At 45.0% G+C, this 17076-nt stretch overlaps 1 protein-coding gene across 3 annotated transcripts in view; it reads right to left on the bottom strand.

Annotated features, from left to right (window-relative positions):
• Positions 1-11600: 11600 nt before the first annotated feature.
• Positions 11601-17076, bottom strand: part of LOC144142751 (gamma-tubulin complex component 2-like) — a 60036-nt gene continuing 54560 nt past the window's right edge. For all 3 annotated transcript variants that reach the window (XM_077674443.1, XM_077674444.1, XM_077674445.1), the window contains 2 exons: positions 16899-17050; positions 11601-14973 (listed from right to left, as the gene is read on the bottom strand). In XM_077674443.1, the coding sequence (XP_077530569.1) occupies positions 14895-14973; positions 16899-17050 (231 nt within the window). In that variant the 3' untranslated portion in view covers positions 11601-14894. The remainder of the gene's footprint in view (positions 14974-16898; positions 17051-17076) is intronic.

The following is a 17076-nucleotide window of genomic DNA, read 5'->3' as shown; positions in this document are numbered from 1 at the left end:
TCCTTCGACCATCCTCGAACAGGAGAAATATATAACTGAGAGGTAGGGCTCCGTAATTTAGACGCTGCCGGGCTAGCAAGAGCTGAACGAATGGCACCGTGTCACTTCTGCTTCTTTTCCGCGTGCAGACGCACGAAGCTCGCGCGTTGCAAACTGGATCGCGGGCGCCACCTGTAAATTTGGAACCGCGCGAGCGGCTCCGTTTTCATTAGAATGATTAGAGAGTTTTAGCATAGCGTGCTCCGTCCGCTAACGCTACGGCGGCGGGTAGTGGGGCGCGACTGGGGTCACGGTGGGGTGGATTAGTTCCGCGCGGCCTGCCTTCGCCATGCCCGCTCTTTCCCTCCACTGAGGGGGCAACCTCCTCGCACTCCCCGCGCGCGCATGCGCAGTCCGGTCCCGCTACCCGCTAACCTTACCGTAGCGTACGGGAGCCGCTATGCTAAAACTCTCTATTTTTATAGGTTCAGTTTCTGATTTTTCGAATGGTGGTCCTCACCGCTCTGTCCTTAAACCTGTTCTTGCGTGATATTTTGAACCCATAATTCTTGTACATGTTGTTAAATCGGTCCCGAACCCTATTAAATGTTCCTCTCCCGAAAGCCACTGCATCGTCCACGCACTGATACCACTGCAACAAAAAAGTATGATGACATAAAAACGTAAAGCAAAAGCAATCTTGTTAGGAAAGGTGTTAACAGCCTTGTGTAGAGGGCGACAGGATCGTTATAGCTCTGACGGTTAGCAAATTTGGTGTAATTAGCAATCCACGGCGGGGTCAACCACTCGGAGTTTGTTGAACAGAACAAAGTTTGCTGAACAGAAACTACAGCTAACAGCTAGGCGCGTACTGCCAAGCAAGAGCTTGACGCTCAACAGTCCCGCACGGCAAAACCCTTGCCGCGAAAATTCCAAGTCCTGGGTGCTGGCTGACATTACTCTTTCCAGCGGCGGCCATTTTCCATACTGGACAACAACAATGCTGGTTTATGGCACGTATTAAGGGGCTACGCAGACAAAATACAATTAAGTTTGTTTTATTCGAAAGATTTTGTCTTTTGTGGTGCCCCCAGCACTTGTCTGGAAGCAAACGATGCTTTATAGTCACTGATAAATTAATCAATTTAAGTTAAAATTTTAATTCTCCCGCCAAATCGCGTTTTCATGACGTCTGCAATGAAATCACAAGACCAGGTCTTCAAGCTAAACCTAGTTTGCTGCGGAGCTTTGTTTACCGTTAGTCAACCTAGATGGAGCCACCATACCACGGCGAACCATTTTTCTGCCTTTGCTTTTTTTTTTGACCGTATTTGTATCTGGCTTGTTTTTGTTAAGGTAGGAGGTAATCGTTTTGTGAAACGTGACATTCGTTTGACAAATATAGTCACGCATGCAGACACCGTCGCTTTACGCCATTTTCGGCCAGTGTCGTCTAGCTGAGACAATCCCAAAGCGCCGAAGTGCTGTTCATCTAAAACAATAAACATAGTGCGCGCAATACCAACAGCAGTACGCATCTGTACTTCTATGTTTACGCGCACTTTCGTAACTTCCACTGTTTACCCCACCATTCTTACTGCCGCTATTAAAAGAATGTGCACTAAATGCAAGCGCAAGTAGTTCGACCGGCAAGCTTATAAGCGATGCCTAATTTTCGCTTGCTTTTGCCGACCTCAGCCAGTCGCACAGCAGGGCTTATGACATAGGTTCTGTTGCATGACCTTCCCTTTTTTCCCTAATTACGTAGCTTATCTGAGCGAAGTTTACGTTAAAAGTGGTGTCAGAGTGATTCGAACGAGGCAATCCTTCGAATGAATATGGGACTGACTACTTCATGACCCACTGATCTTAAAGCAGCCATGAAACCCGCCGCGGTGGCTCAGTAGCTAAGGCGTTGCGCTGCTGAGCACGAGGTCGCGGGTTCGATTCCCGGCCGCGGCGGCCGCTTTTCTGATGGAGGCGAAAAGCAAAAACGCCCGTGTGTACGAGATTTCGGTGCACGTTAAAGATCCCCAGGTGGTCAAAATTAATCCGGAGCCCTCCACTACGGCGCGCCTCATCGCCTGCGTTGCGTCGGCGCGTTAAACCCTACAATCAATCAATCAATCAATCAAAGCAGCCATGAAAACAAAATATAAGTTGAGTTTATTAGAAAGACTGCTTAGTCCGGATAACAATGATACCAATATCATCGTAATCTTCGAACAAATAACGGAGATATGAAAGAAAACGTGTGAAGCAGTCGCGACCCCCTAGCTAATTTCCCCCAAATTTTCTATGAAGTCACTGAACCTTGTTTGTGCGATTGGCGGCCGCCTAACTGACCTGTCGCGACGACACATGACTGGACGTCTGTAATGGGGCCTCTAGTTCCGTTTGACCGTATCACGAATGCTAACGAGCAGTTAACGCACTGAAAATTGTTTTATTGTTGGCCCGTATGACGCCACTCTTGCTCATAACACGTCACTGTGGCGCAAAATTTGAAATTTTTAAATACTTCTTGCTTTTTTTTTTCGTTAAAAAACATCTTTTGTGGCTGTAATGGAGCTGAGTGAGATACTGAATCCTAGTTCTTTCAAATTAAACGAAGTTGTATTTTCTCTTCATGGCTCCTTTAAAACCCATCGGGCACCAACACGAAAAGTTCTACAAACACATAGAAATGTGCAGAATGGCCTAGGTTGCTTTTTTTATATATATGTCACTTCTATACTGAAATAAAAAAATAGAACTGTAGAACATAGAACATGGAAGACCACTAGCACCATCTAATGATACTATAAAGTAACATGCATTTCTTGTTTATTTTTTGTTTCAGTAAAGATGCGCTACTTTTCTAAAAGAAGCAAAGTAGGCCATTAGGAACGTTTCGATGGATTTGTAAAACTTTTCGCAGTAGTACACGATGCTTTTTAAGCCCGTGGGTCATGTATTAGTTAGTCCCGTAGGATTGTGGTCAGACGAGTCCCCCTGCCACACTTCTAACTTTTTTTCTGAATCCTCAATGCTTTCAGTTCGTAGTCAACACATCCAATACTTAAAATAGGGGCTCACAAACCGCTTTAGCCAGAAATCACTGCCCATCAGATAACCTAGAAACTAGCTCAAAAAAATTTCGTTTTCCGGTCTTGGTGTTCGTCCAGCGCTCGAATTACGTCATTACAGTGGTGTAGCGGCTGGCTATTTGCTGGCTTCCTTTAAGTTGCAGCAATAAACGCATGCGATAGCCACTTAAAGAAGCCACAAAAGCAAAGCGGGAACGAAGGTACACCTGCTGCGACGAGCAAACCACGCAGTGCCGCTCTGTGCTGGTGATAACTATAGTTTTCACAACGCTTCCAGACGCGGAGGAAGAGGTGAAAATGTTTATCGGAAGTGTGGCGGAGTCTCTTTATTATCATCATCAAGACTCAAACCAGTCTTTTCTGCAAGAACCAGGTATGTGTTCTATCCAATATGCCAGGCAACCACCGGACGTCCGTCGGCCATCCATCTTACGTCCATTCCGGCTCTAACGGACGTCCGTACGACGTCCGTTTCAGGGCCGATGGACGTACCATGTACATCCGTGGGACGTCCGGAATCAACACTTCCGTACGTCCAGTCGGACGTCCGGAATTGGATGTAGTTTGTATGTTCAGTAAAAATTTCCAGAAATACATAACGAGATCATGTTCCTACAACGAATACTACACCGTACAAGACCAACACACTACTGAGCAGACAGGCATACATGTGAACAGTGAACCTGTTTCACTTGTTTCATAACCGGTTCTTAATTCTTATATATCGATCCTTCCCCAAAGAGATCATCCTTGGAGTCGGTGAGGTGCTTCAATGAAGTAACAAAATTAGGCTTAATTTTAGAAATATGAATATGAAACTTGCACTATACAAGTCAGGGTGTTGACGTACAAAATCTCACTTGGAAAGCGAAGTAGCTTTTTCGTTTTTGCGTTTATATTCAATCTAAGCCATTATTTTCGTACGTCCACTGGCGGATATGTAATTCGGACTTGTTCATCCATTTCTGGATATCCACCGTACGTCCGAAAATGTACATCCAAATATGGACGTACAGTGAGCATCCAAACCAGAATTTCGATTAAGGGGGGGGGGGGGGCTGTTGGTGGGGGGTAGAAATGCCATAATTGTGAAATCTTTTTCGGGGGGTGTTCAAATCCTTCTGGGGGGCAGGGATGTTAGTGGGAGTGTATAAATCCCTGCACTATGACATGGCATGCAGGGGCAATGTTTAAAGTACCTCTGAACAGTTTCACCTTTTAAGGTGAGAGGATAATGTGCCCCGTTGCGCAAAACACTGTCATTGCAGTTGTTGCCCACTGCTGCAAAAGTAAATAGCAAATTCAAGCAAATTTAACATGCAGACTGGTGACGTGCACGCAACCCAGCTCCCCTAAAATCGACGTTTAGTGCGGCTGGGATGCACCCGTCTTGCTCACGTGCCATCACGTTCACGCAGCACCCACTACTTTAACGTTTGTACCATTACTGCCAACGGCCGGAGGCAAAACGGTGTTCGCGCGCATTCCAGTCCAATACGAACTCACGAGCGCTTTATCTACCTGTTGCACCGGACAGTGACGATAATTTTTACACACAATGTGGCACTTAAGGCCTTTGCAAACGGCACTCGCTGTTTGATCACACTGTCGGGAAAAATACGTGCTATTTACCGACGGCTGCTGCTTCAGAATGGCTATGCGGGCCCCTCGGCAACTCTTACAATAAATAAGTGAAAACCATTCCTTATGGCTCAGTTATACAGCATAGTTTCGTGTTGCAACGAAATGCTGCCGAATTTAGTGCTGCTTCCGTCCCACTGTCGCCTTTACAGTGTTTCTAGCTATCGTAGTTCTTGGCTACCCTGCCGCTTCGCTCACTGCCCTGTTGTGAATCAGGAGGATGCATTTTGTCTCACTGCAGTTTGCTAAGGCTGCTCCGCCGCTGTTTGCTGTGCCTTTCAAGTTGTCCGGGGCGGGCTGGGTGGGAGAACGTTTTGCTGCAGCAGATCGCTACGCATGTTTTGCTGCGTGTTTAATAGTCCTGTACTTAGTATGTATTGAGCTGGTGCCTCCAGCCATGCTTTGCTGTAGCGCTTGATGGCGCAGACGCGGGCAATATTGCACACCTTACGCCAGCTTGCGCCATCTAGTGAATCACTCGCGAGTCTGCGTCAGGGGTGACAGCTGAAGCAGATTTGGGAGAAGTTTTTGGAGCAACGAAACCTCGATTTTTGAGCAGAAGAACCTTGCTTGATTTGGAGCAGAAGAACGACATTTTTGCGTCACCTTAGTAGCCTAAAAAATCAAATTTTTGGAAACTCGGGGGGGGGGGGGGGGGGGGGAGAGTCCACTTTTTAATCAGTTTTGAACGTACATAGCATTGAAACAGCCTTTAAATATAGTTTTTTCTACCAGAGTGTCACAAGGTACGAACTGCACTACCTTTTTACAAACCGCTTTTGAATTCGTAGGCTTTATGCATAGATAGCGTGGAGTGACGTTGAAAATACCGAATTTAATAACTAGGCAATCGTAAGCCACTTTTATTACCACGCGAATGCCGAAATTATTTTTGTAACCCCAGAATCGGTTTTACGCACAAGTGTACGTAGAGCCACGGCAAAAGTTGCGCAAAGCGACTTGACAGTCGTCGCACCCCAATCCCCAAGGTGCTCGTTCCCTATGATCGTAATTTGAGTAACGTTGGTATGTTAAGCCACCTCCCTTTTGGCATTAAATTTCACTTCAGATAGATGAACCATATTATCACTAGCGTGCAATAATAGCCCGTCCCACTATCGGACATTGCTTGAACATTTTGCGGCGATGTAGCCTGCGCCGCTAGCAGCGTCGATCGTCCCATTCCCGCCGCTCGCTGTCAAAGGCAGCAGTTTCATAACGCCGCAATGAGTCCGAAATTTCACTTCGAGCACGCACCGCGCTTCACACTCAAGGCCGAAACCCGGCGAATTTGCGGGCACCATGTTGTTTTTGATGAACTTCCGTCTTTCGAGTCGAGCAACTTTCCGCAACAGATAACAAGACTAAAGTAAACCCAGCCACCGCCATAAGCAAAACCACGGTAGAAATCGGCGAAGAGCACTGCCTGAACCACGAGCAATTTTCCAATCTTCACCACACCAAGATGGCGGCGCCCAGTAATATCGTTCCGGGGATACGGTGCTCCGAACATTGCCGTTTTTTCATCAACTTGCTCACGTAGTTTGTTGCCTCAGTACACATAAGTATTTTTTCTACAGGACTTTGCAATGGCTTTCGATGGGAAAACTTTCTATGCGGGTTTTAAAACAAAAGTGTTTTGTTCCGGGACACACAAATATTTAAGTGACGTCGTATCCGCCACGGAAGTGACACTAGTACAACAAAGCAAACGGCCTGTAAAGGATGCACCCCTGCACACAGGCTCTTCTTGCGGGAAAGCAACCTTTCGAACCAAAGAGTACGTTATACCTTGGGCTTTTCGTTTTCGGGTTTTATATTTTAACACGAAAGTGTTTTATGCCGCGATACCCAAAGATTTCACTGACGTCATATCCGTCACGGAAATGACGCCACACCTTTGCCGATGTGACCCTCCAGAAGGACGTCGCTCGCTAAGCACACCCACAAGACAGCCGCCAACCCGCAAATCATGCTCAGCTGCAGATTTCACTGCACATTTCGCTTTCGTGTTTTACCGATTCCTATGACAGAGGAATTAATCACATTTTTTACTGAATGATCAATCAAATAAACGTTTACACACAGCATCACGTCGGAGGTACGTGTTGGAAAATTATGCCGTCACTAAGTCCTTTTCTCCACTGAAACTGACGGGAGCGTTAAAATCCTTGGCTATCAGACTGTTTTGGAGCAGTTTAGCGCAATTTTTGCAATTCTCAAGCTTTTGGAGCAGCCTGGCGCAGGAAAACAAATTTGTATCAAAACAGCGCAATATGCGCAGCTGTCTCACCTCTGCTGCGCTGAAGGGCCCACTTGTTCCAATACCATTAGGGTTTTCCCACAATGAGCGAAACAATGCTTCCACTGGAACACGAAAAAATATTAAGGCCATGATAATCTAATCCACAGGCGTGGCCAAGCACCCCTTGCAAAACGTCTCCCAAGCAGTACTAGTGAAAAGAGAGCTTTGGAAATGAATTGTGTGATGCCGATTTCTTGAGCAGTGTTTGAACGTGCACTGACACAAGTGTTTCAAGGCCGTGCCTTCAGTCGCAGAAAAAGATGCAAGGGCTCATGTGACATATGCTGCAAAGATATGGTGACTGCTGTACTGAAAGCCAATAAGAGTGTCATTAGGCAACATGCAGGTATGCATCCAGAGTGACCTTCAGATGGGGGATTGGCAAGGGGGAGTGGCATGCACTAGCAGCTCAGAATTAAAAGAAGCTAGAGAGGATAGATCGTGGTTGGTCTGCAGTCATTAGCATCGTCTTTTTGCCCTTAAAGGGGCCATGCAGACAAAACACGTTTAATTCATTCTAAGGATTGCCTTGTTAGAATCATAGTGACATCACTTTTAACTGTGCTCAAATCACTACATAATTAGGATAGCTAGGAAAAAAGGAAATTCCCATGCAACCCACTAGCTCATTTGACGCAACAGAACCTATGGTGTCATATGCCAAGCTGTGCGATTGGCTGAGGCCAGCAAAAGCAAACGCAAATTAGGCCGGGCTTATAAGCTTGCCAAACGAGCTATCTGTGCCTAAATGTAATGCCTATTCATTTTACAGCAGTAAGAATGGAGGGGTAAACAGGGGAAGTTAAAAAAATGCATGTAAACATAGAGGTCCCGATTCGTACTGCTGTTGGTACTGCACGCACTATGCTTGTTTTAGCTGCCCAGCCCTGCGGGGCTCTGGGGTTGTCTCAGACGACACTGGCCAATTGGTGTAAGCGACGGTGTCTTATATGGCCATATTTGTCGAGCGAACACCATGCTTCATGAAACGGTTATTTTCAACCACAAAGGGACCCTGCAACACTTACCATAGACTACTTGGAATGTATTTTGGGGTAAAGTCTTTTGTCCCAGCAATCTCCTCCCGTAAGAATTATGAAAATCTGTTCACTATCACCGAAACTACGCGCAACGAGAAATCGCGCATAATTGCTCCCTCTCAACTCGAAGAAAGCTGCGCGCTCTCTCCCGGAGAGGGGGGCAGCTCACAGTGTTCTGTTCTGCGGCCTTCGACATATCACAGGCCGGGGAGTTTTCTTCTTTTCTCCGCAACGCGGAGGGGTCTATTTCCGGTCTGGTGCCACAAAAAAGCAGGCATGGCTTGCCTGCTCGCAAGCAAGCGCTCAGATGGTAGGGCATTTTTGAAGCAATAAACGTTTGTTGTCGAGTGGTCTCGTTGAAAGGAAAGTATTGAGTCTGTCACTCAAACTCCGCGCGCACTTAAAACAAAAGAAACACCAAAAGTGTGCGTACAGGTTCAGACATAGAAGAGGTTGGTACCCAGCGCCGCGATCGTCACAGGAAATGGGAGAAGCCGCGAAGTTGACCAGCGACAGCCAATCGGACAGCCATGGCCCAAATGACGTCGTTTAGGCCATGCCAGGGGTGCATAATGAGAATTGAAGAGGGCGCGGTAGGTTTTTGCGCGTCTTTCACGGCGATTTGCGCACTTACCACTTCACCTGCACGTGTAATATTTGGCTCGGGTATTCCTGGCGGTGCTAACCCAATTGTCGCGCGGGCTTACTTGCAGTGCAAAAAGTGTTGCGGATCCCTTTAACAAAAACAAGCCAGGTACAAATGCGGACAAAAACAAAGCAAAGGCAGAAAAGGGCCCAATGCGGTATGGTGGCTAGGTCGACTAACCTAGACGACCACCTAGGTTGACTAACGGTAAACAAAGCTCCACAATTGATTGCAGAGCGGTTCTTGTGATGTCATTACAGATGTCACGAAAACACGCGATTTGGCAGGAGAGTCAAAATTTTAACTTAGATTGTTTAATTTCTGAGTGAATAAAGCATCGTTTGCTTCCAAACAAGCACTGGGAGCACTATAAAACAAAATCGTTCAAATAAAATACTTATATTTTGTCTGCATGGCCCTTTAAAGGGACCCCGTAACAAAACAAACACGAGTGAACGGCATGGTGATTGATGTGACACGAAATGATCGGAGAACATTACGGTTGGCATTTTATTTGCTCGCCAACTGCAGCTGCTGCTTCATACAGATGGCTAGCTCAACTGCTCCACGAGCATGTGAGAATGGCCCAGGAAGATGCTGACATATGCAAAAGAACAGTTGCGCTCAACATACAACCAACATTCGAGAATGCCCGGTTGGCGTTTTTTTATTTGTTGGCCCACAGCAGTACGTTGTTGTGTAAAGACTGCTACTTATTATGCCCGTCGACACGGCTTGGGAAAACTGGGATACAAAATTAAAAGGACCACAAGGACAAAACATGTTATGGCCGCATCCTGCATTTCATCGAACTAGACCGGGGCACCACTCAGAACTAAAACCATGTGGCAAGACAACACGATGAAGCAGTTGCCGCTTGAAGGTTTTTAAACCCCGCCTTCTGCTACAATGAGATCACGTCACGCGAGGCATTTCTCCGGCTACAAGTTTTCCAAACTCACATTTCTTATCAAGCAGTATAGCCACACTTTCGGGAAAGTCTGAATTGACCTCTGGGGGCACCAAACTCCCAAGAGACACATCCTTAAACCTACAACACGTGTATAGTCATGCCGCTCCAGGTCAAAACGTCACGTTGAAAGAGACCTCCCGAAACAAGGAGGACTAAAGTGATTAGAAGACCTAGCAAAAAAAAAAAAAACCCTTTTACACTTTTGGTTTTTGCCACAACACTAAGGTTTCTGCACTGATTAGGTAAGAGCCGCAAAGACGAACTTGCATCGAAAGCCTTATTAAAGTGTTTAGGCCCACCCAGGCATAAAACTATGGCAGTGAAACAAACTGCAATCTGGCTTTTAAGAAACAAGCACCGTGGGTTTGCCCTCCAATGTACAGAAAGAAAAAAAATTGATGAAACTCGCTTACAACAGCTTCTTTGGCCTGACTGAAGTTTGCGCAACGCTGAATGTGTCAACCAGTAACAACGTGTGTTATGTAATGATAGTTTGCAGCCAAAAGTTGGTCTGCAGTAAATGCAATTAAGTCTGGGTGGGTAGCTTCCATTTGGTGTAAGTTGAAGTGCGGTGTAAACCTGCACTATAGGGCAGGTTTGCACTACAATAGGCGACTTTACTATTTACACTACTGAGTCAGTTTGGCTGCCCCATTAAGCCAGCTCAATGGTATTTTAGTCCAGCGAGCTTCCTTTAAACTGTAACTACTAAAAACAAACCACGCAGCCTTATAAGATATTCTCAAGCAGTTTGCTGACCCCTCAAGAAAAATTTTACACCGTCCCAGTTTTTGTATATCGCTTCCAAATTACGTTCCCTCCAGCTGAGATGACATATTAAACTGCATATGTTGGTTACCGTTGAAACGAACAACTCGTAAAAATCAAACTTTCACTACAAAAGCAACGAATGCCAATTAAAAGGCACAGACCAAAATGCCCATGGGAAATACACGAACCACAACACACCAGTTTGCTCAAAACTCCAGCGCAAAAGAATATTGCGCACACATTCCACCAACTGTCACACAAAGGTTCTCACAGGCTTTGATAGATGGCGCAACTCCATAGGGACATCTTTCACCGCAACCACCGGCAAGATAGCATAGACTGTTCGTGCATCAAACGCAACCTTAGTAGGGAGGTCCAGAAACACATTTTTAACAGCCAAATGAGCAGAGCATCACATCACGCAAACCTTTCTAACACCTCTTCTGGCGCCATCTATCAAAGCACAAGCGAACCACCCCAATCTGTGCGGCCAACATACATATGCCAGACCCTTTTCAACTTCAATGCCACCACGTTGTAATGCCCACCAAACACAGCACTGTAAAACTAAAAGGGGCGTGAACCCCAAAGCTTATTACGCTACTTTCAACAATGCCCGTTTCAAGGTGCAATAAACGACTTGACGGGGCACATCATGACTTAAGACGACCAATGCGGCACGCTTTCTGGGATGAGGAATACACACGACTCCAGGTTTAGGTTTCAACAACACTGCTCAAGGCACGAGATCAAACTTGCCGTATCGACATGTCACTAGCAGATAACCTGACTGTGTGCGCAGCAAATACGCTAAGACAAGAACTACAATGTTGACAACCTACCACAATCAGGCAACTACCGTATTTATTCAAATATAAGGCGAGGTTTTTTTAATATAATATATATATATATATATATATATATTGAAAAGGTGTTTATTTGCAGGGAATGCTAGCGTTCCAGGTAATGGTATTCAGGTAGACGCTGAGAGGAATAGCTGGAGCTATGATCAAGGTGCATCCGAGATCGTGGCGTGTTCTCAGCGAGACCGGTGCTGTATCCTCATCTTCACAGTTCAAATTCACTGCATACCCATTATTGCCCATGGCGTCATATATACATGTGAAAAACTCCACGCTCACCTTATAATTGCGACTGCCTTATAATCGAATAAATACGGTAAGCCTGTCCTTGAGAAGTTTGACGCCTGCAACAATTCCTGCAACACCATATGAAACACACCGTAATACGGGAACAGTAATTTATGGGAACAAATACCGTTAATAAAAAAAATGTAAATATGGAAACAGCAATTGTGGGGAACAAGTGTAGCTAATAAAAAACCGTATAACCCTGGATACACTACTGCACCTTGCCAGACTTCAACCCACTTTACAAGCAATCGAGTTCATTCAAATATGCCTAGCCTTGCGCATTTGACAGGCTTTGACACTATTATGCCACCCCGAGAAGCTATACCGAGACAGCTATAAAAAAACACGCCTGTAGTTGAAAGTAAGCGCTTCCCCATTTAACCATGGTTATTTACATAATGTACGTGCTAGCTAGCCAATTTGCACACATTCATTCGGGTTATCCGCTAGTGCATAAACAATGCCCACAAATCGCATCACTCTAAAGCGTAGGCCTGTGACTTTCAAGCAATAACCCGCATCATTATGAGACCACCTCAACAATCGCACGTAGAATTAAAACGAATGTGCATTTTGCTAGACTAATGAAAAACACCTATGGCACTCCCATAAGCAATGTGACAGTTTGGGGGGAGGAGGGGGGACTTATTAGGATGCTTCAAGAAGAAAAAAAATTCGCGTATACAGTAAAATCTCAAAATAACAAAGGCATAGAGTGGGTCAAATAACAAATTTCAGCCGGATGACATTTACCCTTGAAAGCAGGCATGGGATAACAAAAATTCGTTACGTTTGTTTACATGAAAGGACAAAAAAAAAAAAAAAAACGGGTAAAAATCTGCTACATCTCAAGCTTCTTAAAGAAACACTGAAGTGAATTTGTTTGAAGCTTTCAACTCTGGCTCGACTGCGCAGGTTAACCCCCACAATCTCTTACTCAACTAATTAGCAGAAATGAATGGTTTAGTTTACTTGTAAATGGCGGGAGATTAGAAAATACCATGCTCCATTCGCAACCACCGAGCACACTACTGTAGCGGCCCCAAACCAGCTCACAACGTGTTTTCGTGCAATCTCGGCCTCCAAGATTTTAATTTTCCACGTGTCTGACATTTAATATCAACTTTTCATTTATTTATTCCCGTGGACTTGCCAGTGCGTCGCTAAGACCAACATCGGAAAATCAGTGCGAGAGAAGCAGCAATTTGGAATGCAGTTCAGTTCACTCGTTAAAAAATGCGCAATAGAAAGTTAGCAATACCAAAATCGTAATATGGTGTCTGCATACCAAACTAAACATACCGTATTTTCGTGCGTATAGCACACCCAGCACACAACCCACAACCCCATGTCGCACCCCAAGAGAAGCACATTGCCCACAACATTGACTGCCGAATGCAACTCTTCAATATTCTTGAAAAAGGAGTACCAGGCAATTATGCCGTGTCTGTTCCTATAACGAATGCAACAATGGTTTTTTTTTTTAATCTTACTTGCGCACATTATCGCACAATGTGCGCACATTATCGCATAATGTCCGCACAAGAGCACATTACCGGGGAAAAAAAAAGGAGCTAAGAAACTGCATTACCTTACAGCAAGGAACCTCGACTAAACTGCTTGGTTGTCAGGTGCAGTGCCTGTTATCTTATTCTCTTATCTGATACGGGCCAAGCATGCTCACATTCTACCGGTCTCAAAACCAGGCGTTATCACTACGCGTCTCCCACGCAGTGCGGAGCACGCCGCTCGAGCGTTATAGACAAGCCTTTTGCCGACTGTACGTTTTCAACACAAAGTGTGAGCTGGGATTTCGTTACATAAAATGGCACTAAACGTTTCAACTCTTCTAAAAGGTTTAAAATTTTCGTTGTAGGAAGACGTTGACCTGACAACAACTAAATGCAACTAAAAGCACACGCAAGAAAACTTCTGCTGCGCTTCTAAACGTATAAATTAATGCAAAACATGTTCAACGAGCCCGAATTCTCAGCGTAGCAAACACTTTTCGTAACAGGGCAAAGAGATGCTGCTGTTGCTTAAAGCTGATAAAAATTCAACATAAAATGCGATCACACCGGAGATTCAATCAGCCACCTCTTGTTCCCTCTAAAAGCCAAGCATATTTGTTCAGAGCAAAGCAGGAAATGGTTCTGGATTTACTACATCGAGCGTGACTATATGATAACCTGGCGTTATGAATAGATTTACAGCAAGACAATCTACAGGACGCTACGTTAGCAAAGTTTACCACACAAGCAAAAAGAAACATAAGACGAAGAAAAGAAAACAACAATGTTGCTTGTACAATAAATGCATCTGTGTAAATAAGATTAGAAACAATGGCACAGAATAGTCCCACGCAAAACGGTGTGGCAGAGCAAAAAAAAAAAAAAAAAAAAAAAAACCCGACTGGTTTGGAAACGTACTATTTTCAGCGAGGCCAGTCTCAGTTACAACGTTCCCAGAGTGGCTATCCCTGCCGCAAACTACTCAACGTACTATTTCGTAAAAATCAAGTAGCAACCCTTGTAACATATGGCCGCAAAGCATCGCTGAGGTTTAAGGGTAGGAATAACATACGTTTTTCTTCACCAACCTAAAGACCCGCCAACGTAAGCAGATATGAAACGTAACGCATCTGACTCTCCTTCAAACTCTCTTCCATTGACATGCACACTTTCACAGTTTTAACGACTCCAAACTGTCAGCGCTTTGGGATAAGAGCACTCATATCACCCTTTGCTACAATAACCAACTCGAAACCCATACTTCATAGCACACGACATCCGCTCCAACAGTTAACACTTCCCAAGTCTAAGGGGAAATCCGACATTTACGGCAGTTCCTTCTAAAAGCTGACCCTGCGGTAACTGTCGACGTTACGACACCTTTTGACGCAGTGACTTGCTTAAACCTGCTTCCCCTAACTGCATTCTCACCTTTATTATTGACGAAATCCCACTCGCACGTCACTCGTCAATTCAATGCCAACTACGTTGTTACCCCGGTACGGCACGCTCGTAGTACGTTGTTTCGAAACGTAGACATAAAACAGCGTCCACCAGGCATAGGCCACAATATGCAGCAATTGGTTATAGAGACGCCATGCTGAATTCCGGCGAAGGAGTTTTCTGAAGCGCATGGCAGTAGGCAGTAAGCACTGGTCCGCAAGGAGCGACGTTGGCACTGCCGATGGCACTTGAGCTTGAAGCCTGCGACGCGAAGAGTGCTGGTGACCTCGATGCGAGCACAAAGCAGGCTTGCGAAGGCTGTGCAACCACCTGGCGAAACTCCTAGGATGTCGGCTTGCTCGCAGGCCGTTTGGAAGCCTTTTCCGCCAACAGGTTCGAGTAGAAGCGGTTGAAGTCGATCCTGCGTGGTTGAGGTTGTGTTCAGCGAGACACTGAGCGACGATTAGGAGTTAACTACGGTGTGCTCGAGCCCATCTTTTTGAAAGGGTTATAAAGGCAAAGCACCACGTTGTTCAGTTTGAAACGATTAACCTTCGGTAACTCACACAGCTTCATTCAGGCCACAGAAGACCTTTTTTAACCGCGGAAAAAGGCAAGAAATATAGAAACCTTTATATAGAAACTTTTTATACAGAAATATAGAAACTTTTATATAAAATATTTTTATGTAGAAATATGAAAACTTTTATACAGTAATATAGATACTTTTATATAGAATCTTTTTATGTAGAAATATATAAGAAAATATAGGAAAATAGTTTTATATAGAAATATAGACACTTTTACGCTACGGTGGCGTGATATGGGCCAGCAGTAAAAGCACAGTTATCAGCGTGTTAATTGCGCGTCAGCATTCAAGTGATACGATCAAACGGAACTGGAGGCCCCACTACATCCTCCCAGTCAGGTTTCTCAGTGGTGGCTTAGGCAGGCGGACGCCAATCGCACAAACAAGATTCTGTTAGGTCGTAGAGAAATTTCCAGATAGTGGCTGCTTCGTCTGGGTTCTTCAATGTTTATATTTATTGGAAAATCACGATAAAAATGTGCATTGCTCTTATCAGGGCAACAAAGCAGCATTTTTAGTGAACAAAGCTTGCATTTAAGTTCATGGAAGAAGAAATTCAGAAGAGCTTAACGACGTGCCAAACGTCAAACTGACCATACGTTGAGACGTGGATACTGGCGATGTTAGACCTCAAAACTTTACATTAGGGCTAGTGTCAGGTTGTTGCATACCCTATGGGGACGTCAGGCTGGTGCATTCCTGCATTCGTGGGCAATGCATACCCACATTTGCGGAGACACGTTGACATTAGGTCAGCGCGTCATACGTCATACCCCCATCCACAGCCAATAAGGTTTTTAAAACTATTGCCATATCAGAGTTAGGCCATAGTGCTTTTGCACTAATATACAACATCAATACTGCTTTTGTCTTCCAGGTTGCATACCAACTACATGATGAAAATTTGCTCCAGTATACACGAGTCAATCATCCACATGTGTTAGTTATCTAACGGTGACGTTAACTTAATAAATCCCCTTTAGCCCACTGCATAACGATTCCAGCCCCTCAAACTTTGTGGGGTCCTATTGAAATGAAATTTCAGACGCTTTTTTCTTCCAAAATTTCCAGTTAGAACGAACACATCGCACGACTTTCAACAAGAGTCCCATCCCCCCAGTATGGCCCTTGAGCATTTTGTCGACAGAAGCGTTCCTGCAGTGGGCAGGCCTTCGCCTAAAACTTGTCCTTTGCTAGAACTGCAGAAAGAAAGTTGTATTCTGAAGCAATCAAGCCCCGTATCTGAGAAACCTGGCCACCTAGACACACCCAACATTCACCTCTTTTTCAAAATGTTGCATTTAAGGTATCAAACAACTAATAAACGTTTTGGCAGGTTAAACTCACCTAAAAGATACCAAACTACCCTCATTTTCGAAAAGAACGCGTAGAATTGACCCAAGAAAAAATGTGGCAGAAAAAAATTAGGTAGAAAATGTTGTCGAAAAAATGTTGTAGAACGAAATGTAGAGAAAATGTTGTAGGAAAAAAATGTTGAGAAATGTAGAAGAAAAAATTGTTGACACAACAAATTAGGGCCCCTGGGGCTCCAACCCAAGCTACTAGTGTGAAAAACCAACGACTCTAACCCAGGGCGATGGAGATTAACAACAAAGCCTGTTTAGCATTCACTCAAAAGAATAGAAAGAGTGCTCCAAGCAAACCCGTAGATGACACCAGCTTAGGTGGCCAGGTTTTTCAACCACGCGATCGAGTTGACAACGAGTTGAGCTCGCTACCCGAGACTAGCAGCCCACCTGTTGAGCATCTCGGTGAGGCTGGACTCCTGGCCCTGGGGCGGCCCCTCGCCGCGTTCCAGCAGCTTCTTGCGCAGCGAGCTCACCAGGACGTGGAACGTGCGCTGGTACTGCTGCACTCGCTCGTCGAACTTGGCGTCTTCAGCGTCGCTCTAAGGAGGAAAGTACGAGGGCAGTC

This window comes from Haemaphysalis longicornis, unplaced genomic scaffold (assembly GCF_048455015.1).
Source record: "Haemaphysalis longicornis isolate Haplotype H1 unplaced genomic scaffold, Haemaphysalis longicornis Haplotype H1 scaffold_6, whole genome shotgun sequence".
NCBI classification, from domain to species: Eukaryota; Metazoa; Arthropoda; class Arachnida; order Ixodida; family Ixodidae; genus Haemaphysalis; species Haemaphysalis longicornis.
Note: the sequence above shows the minus strand (reverse complement) of the source record. Positions and strands in the feature narration are given on the sequence as shown.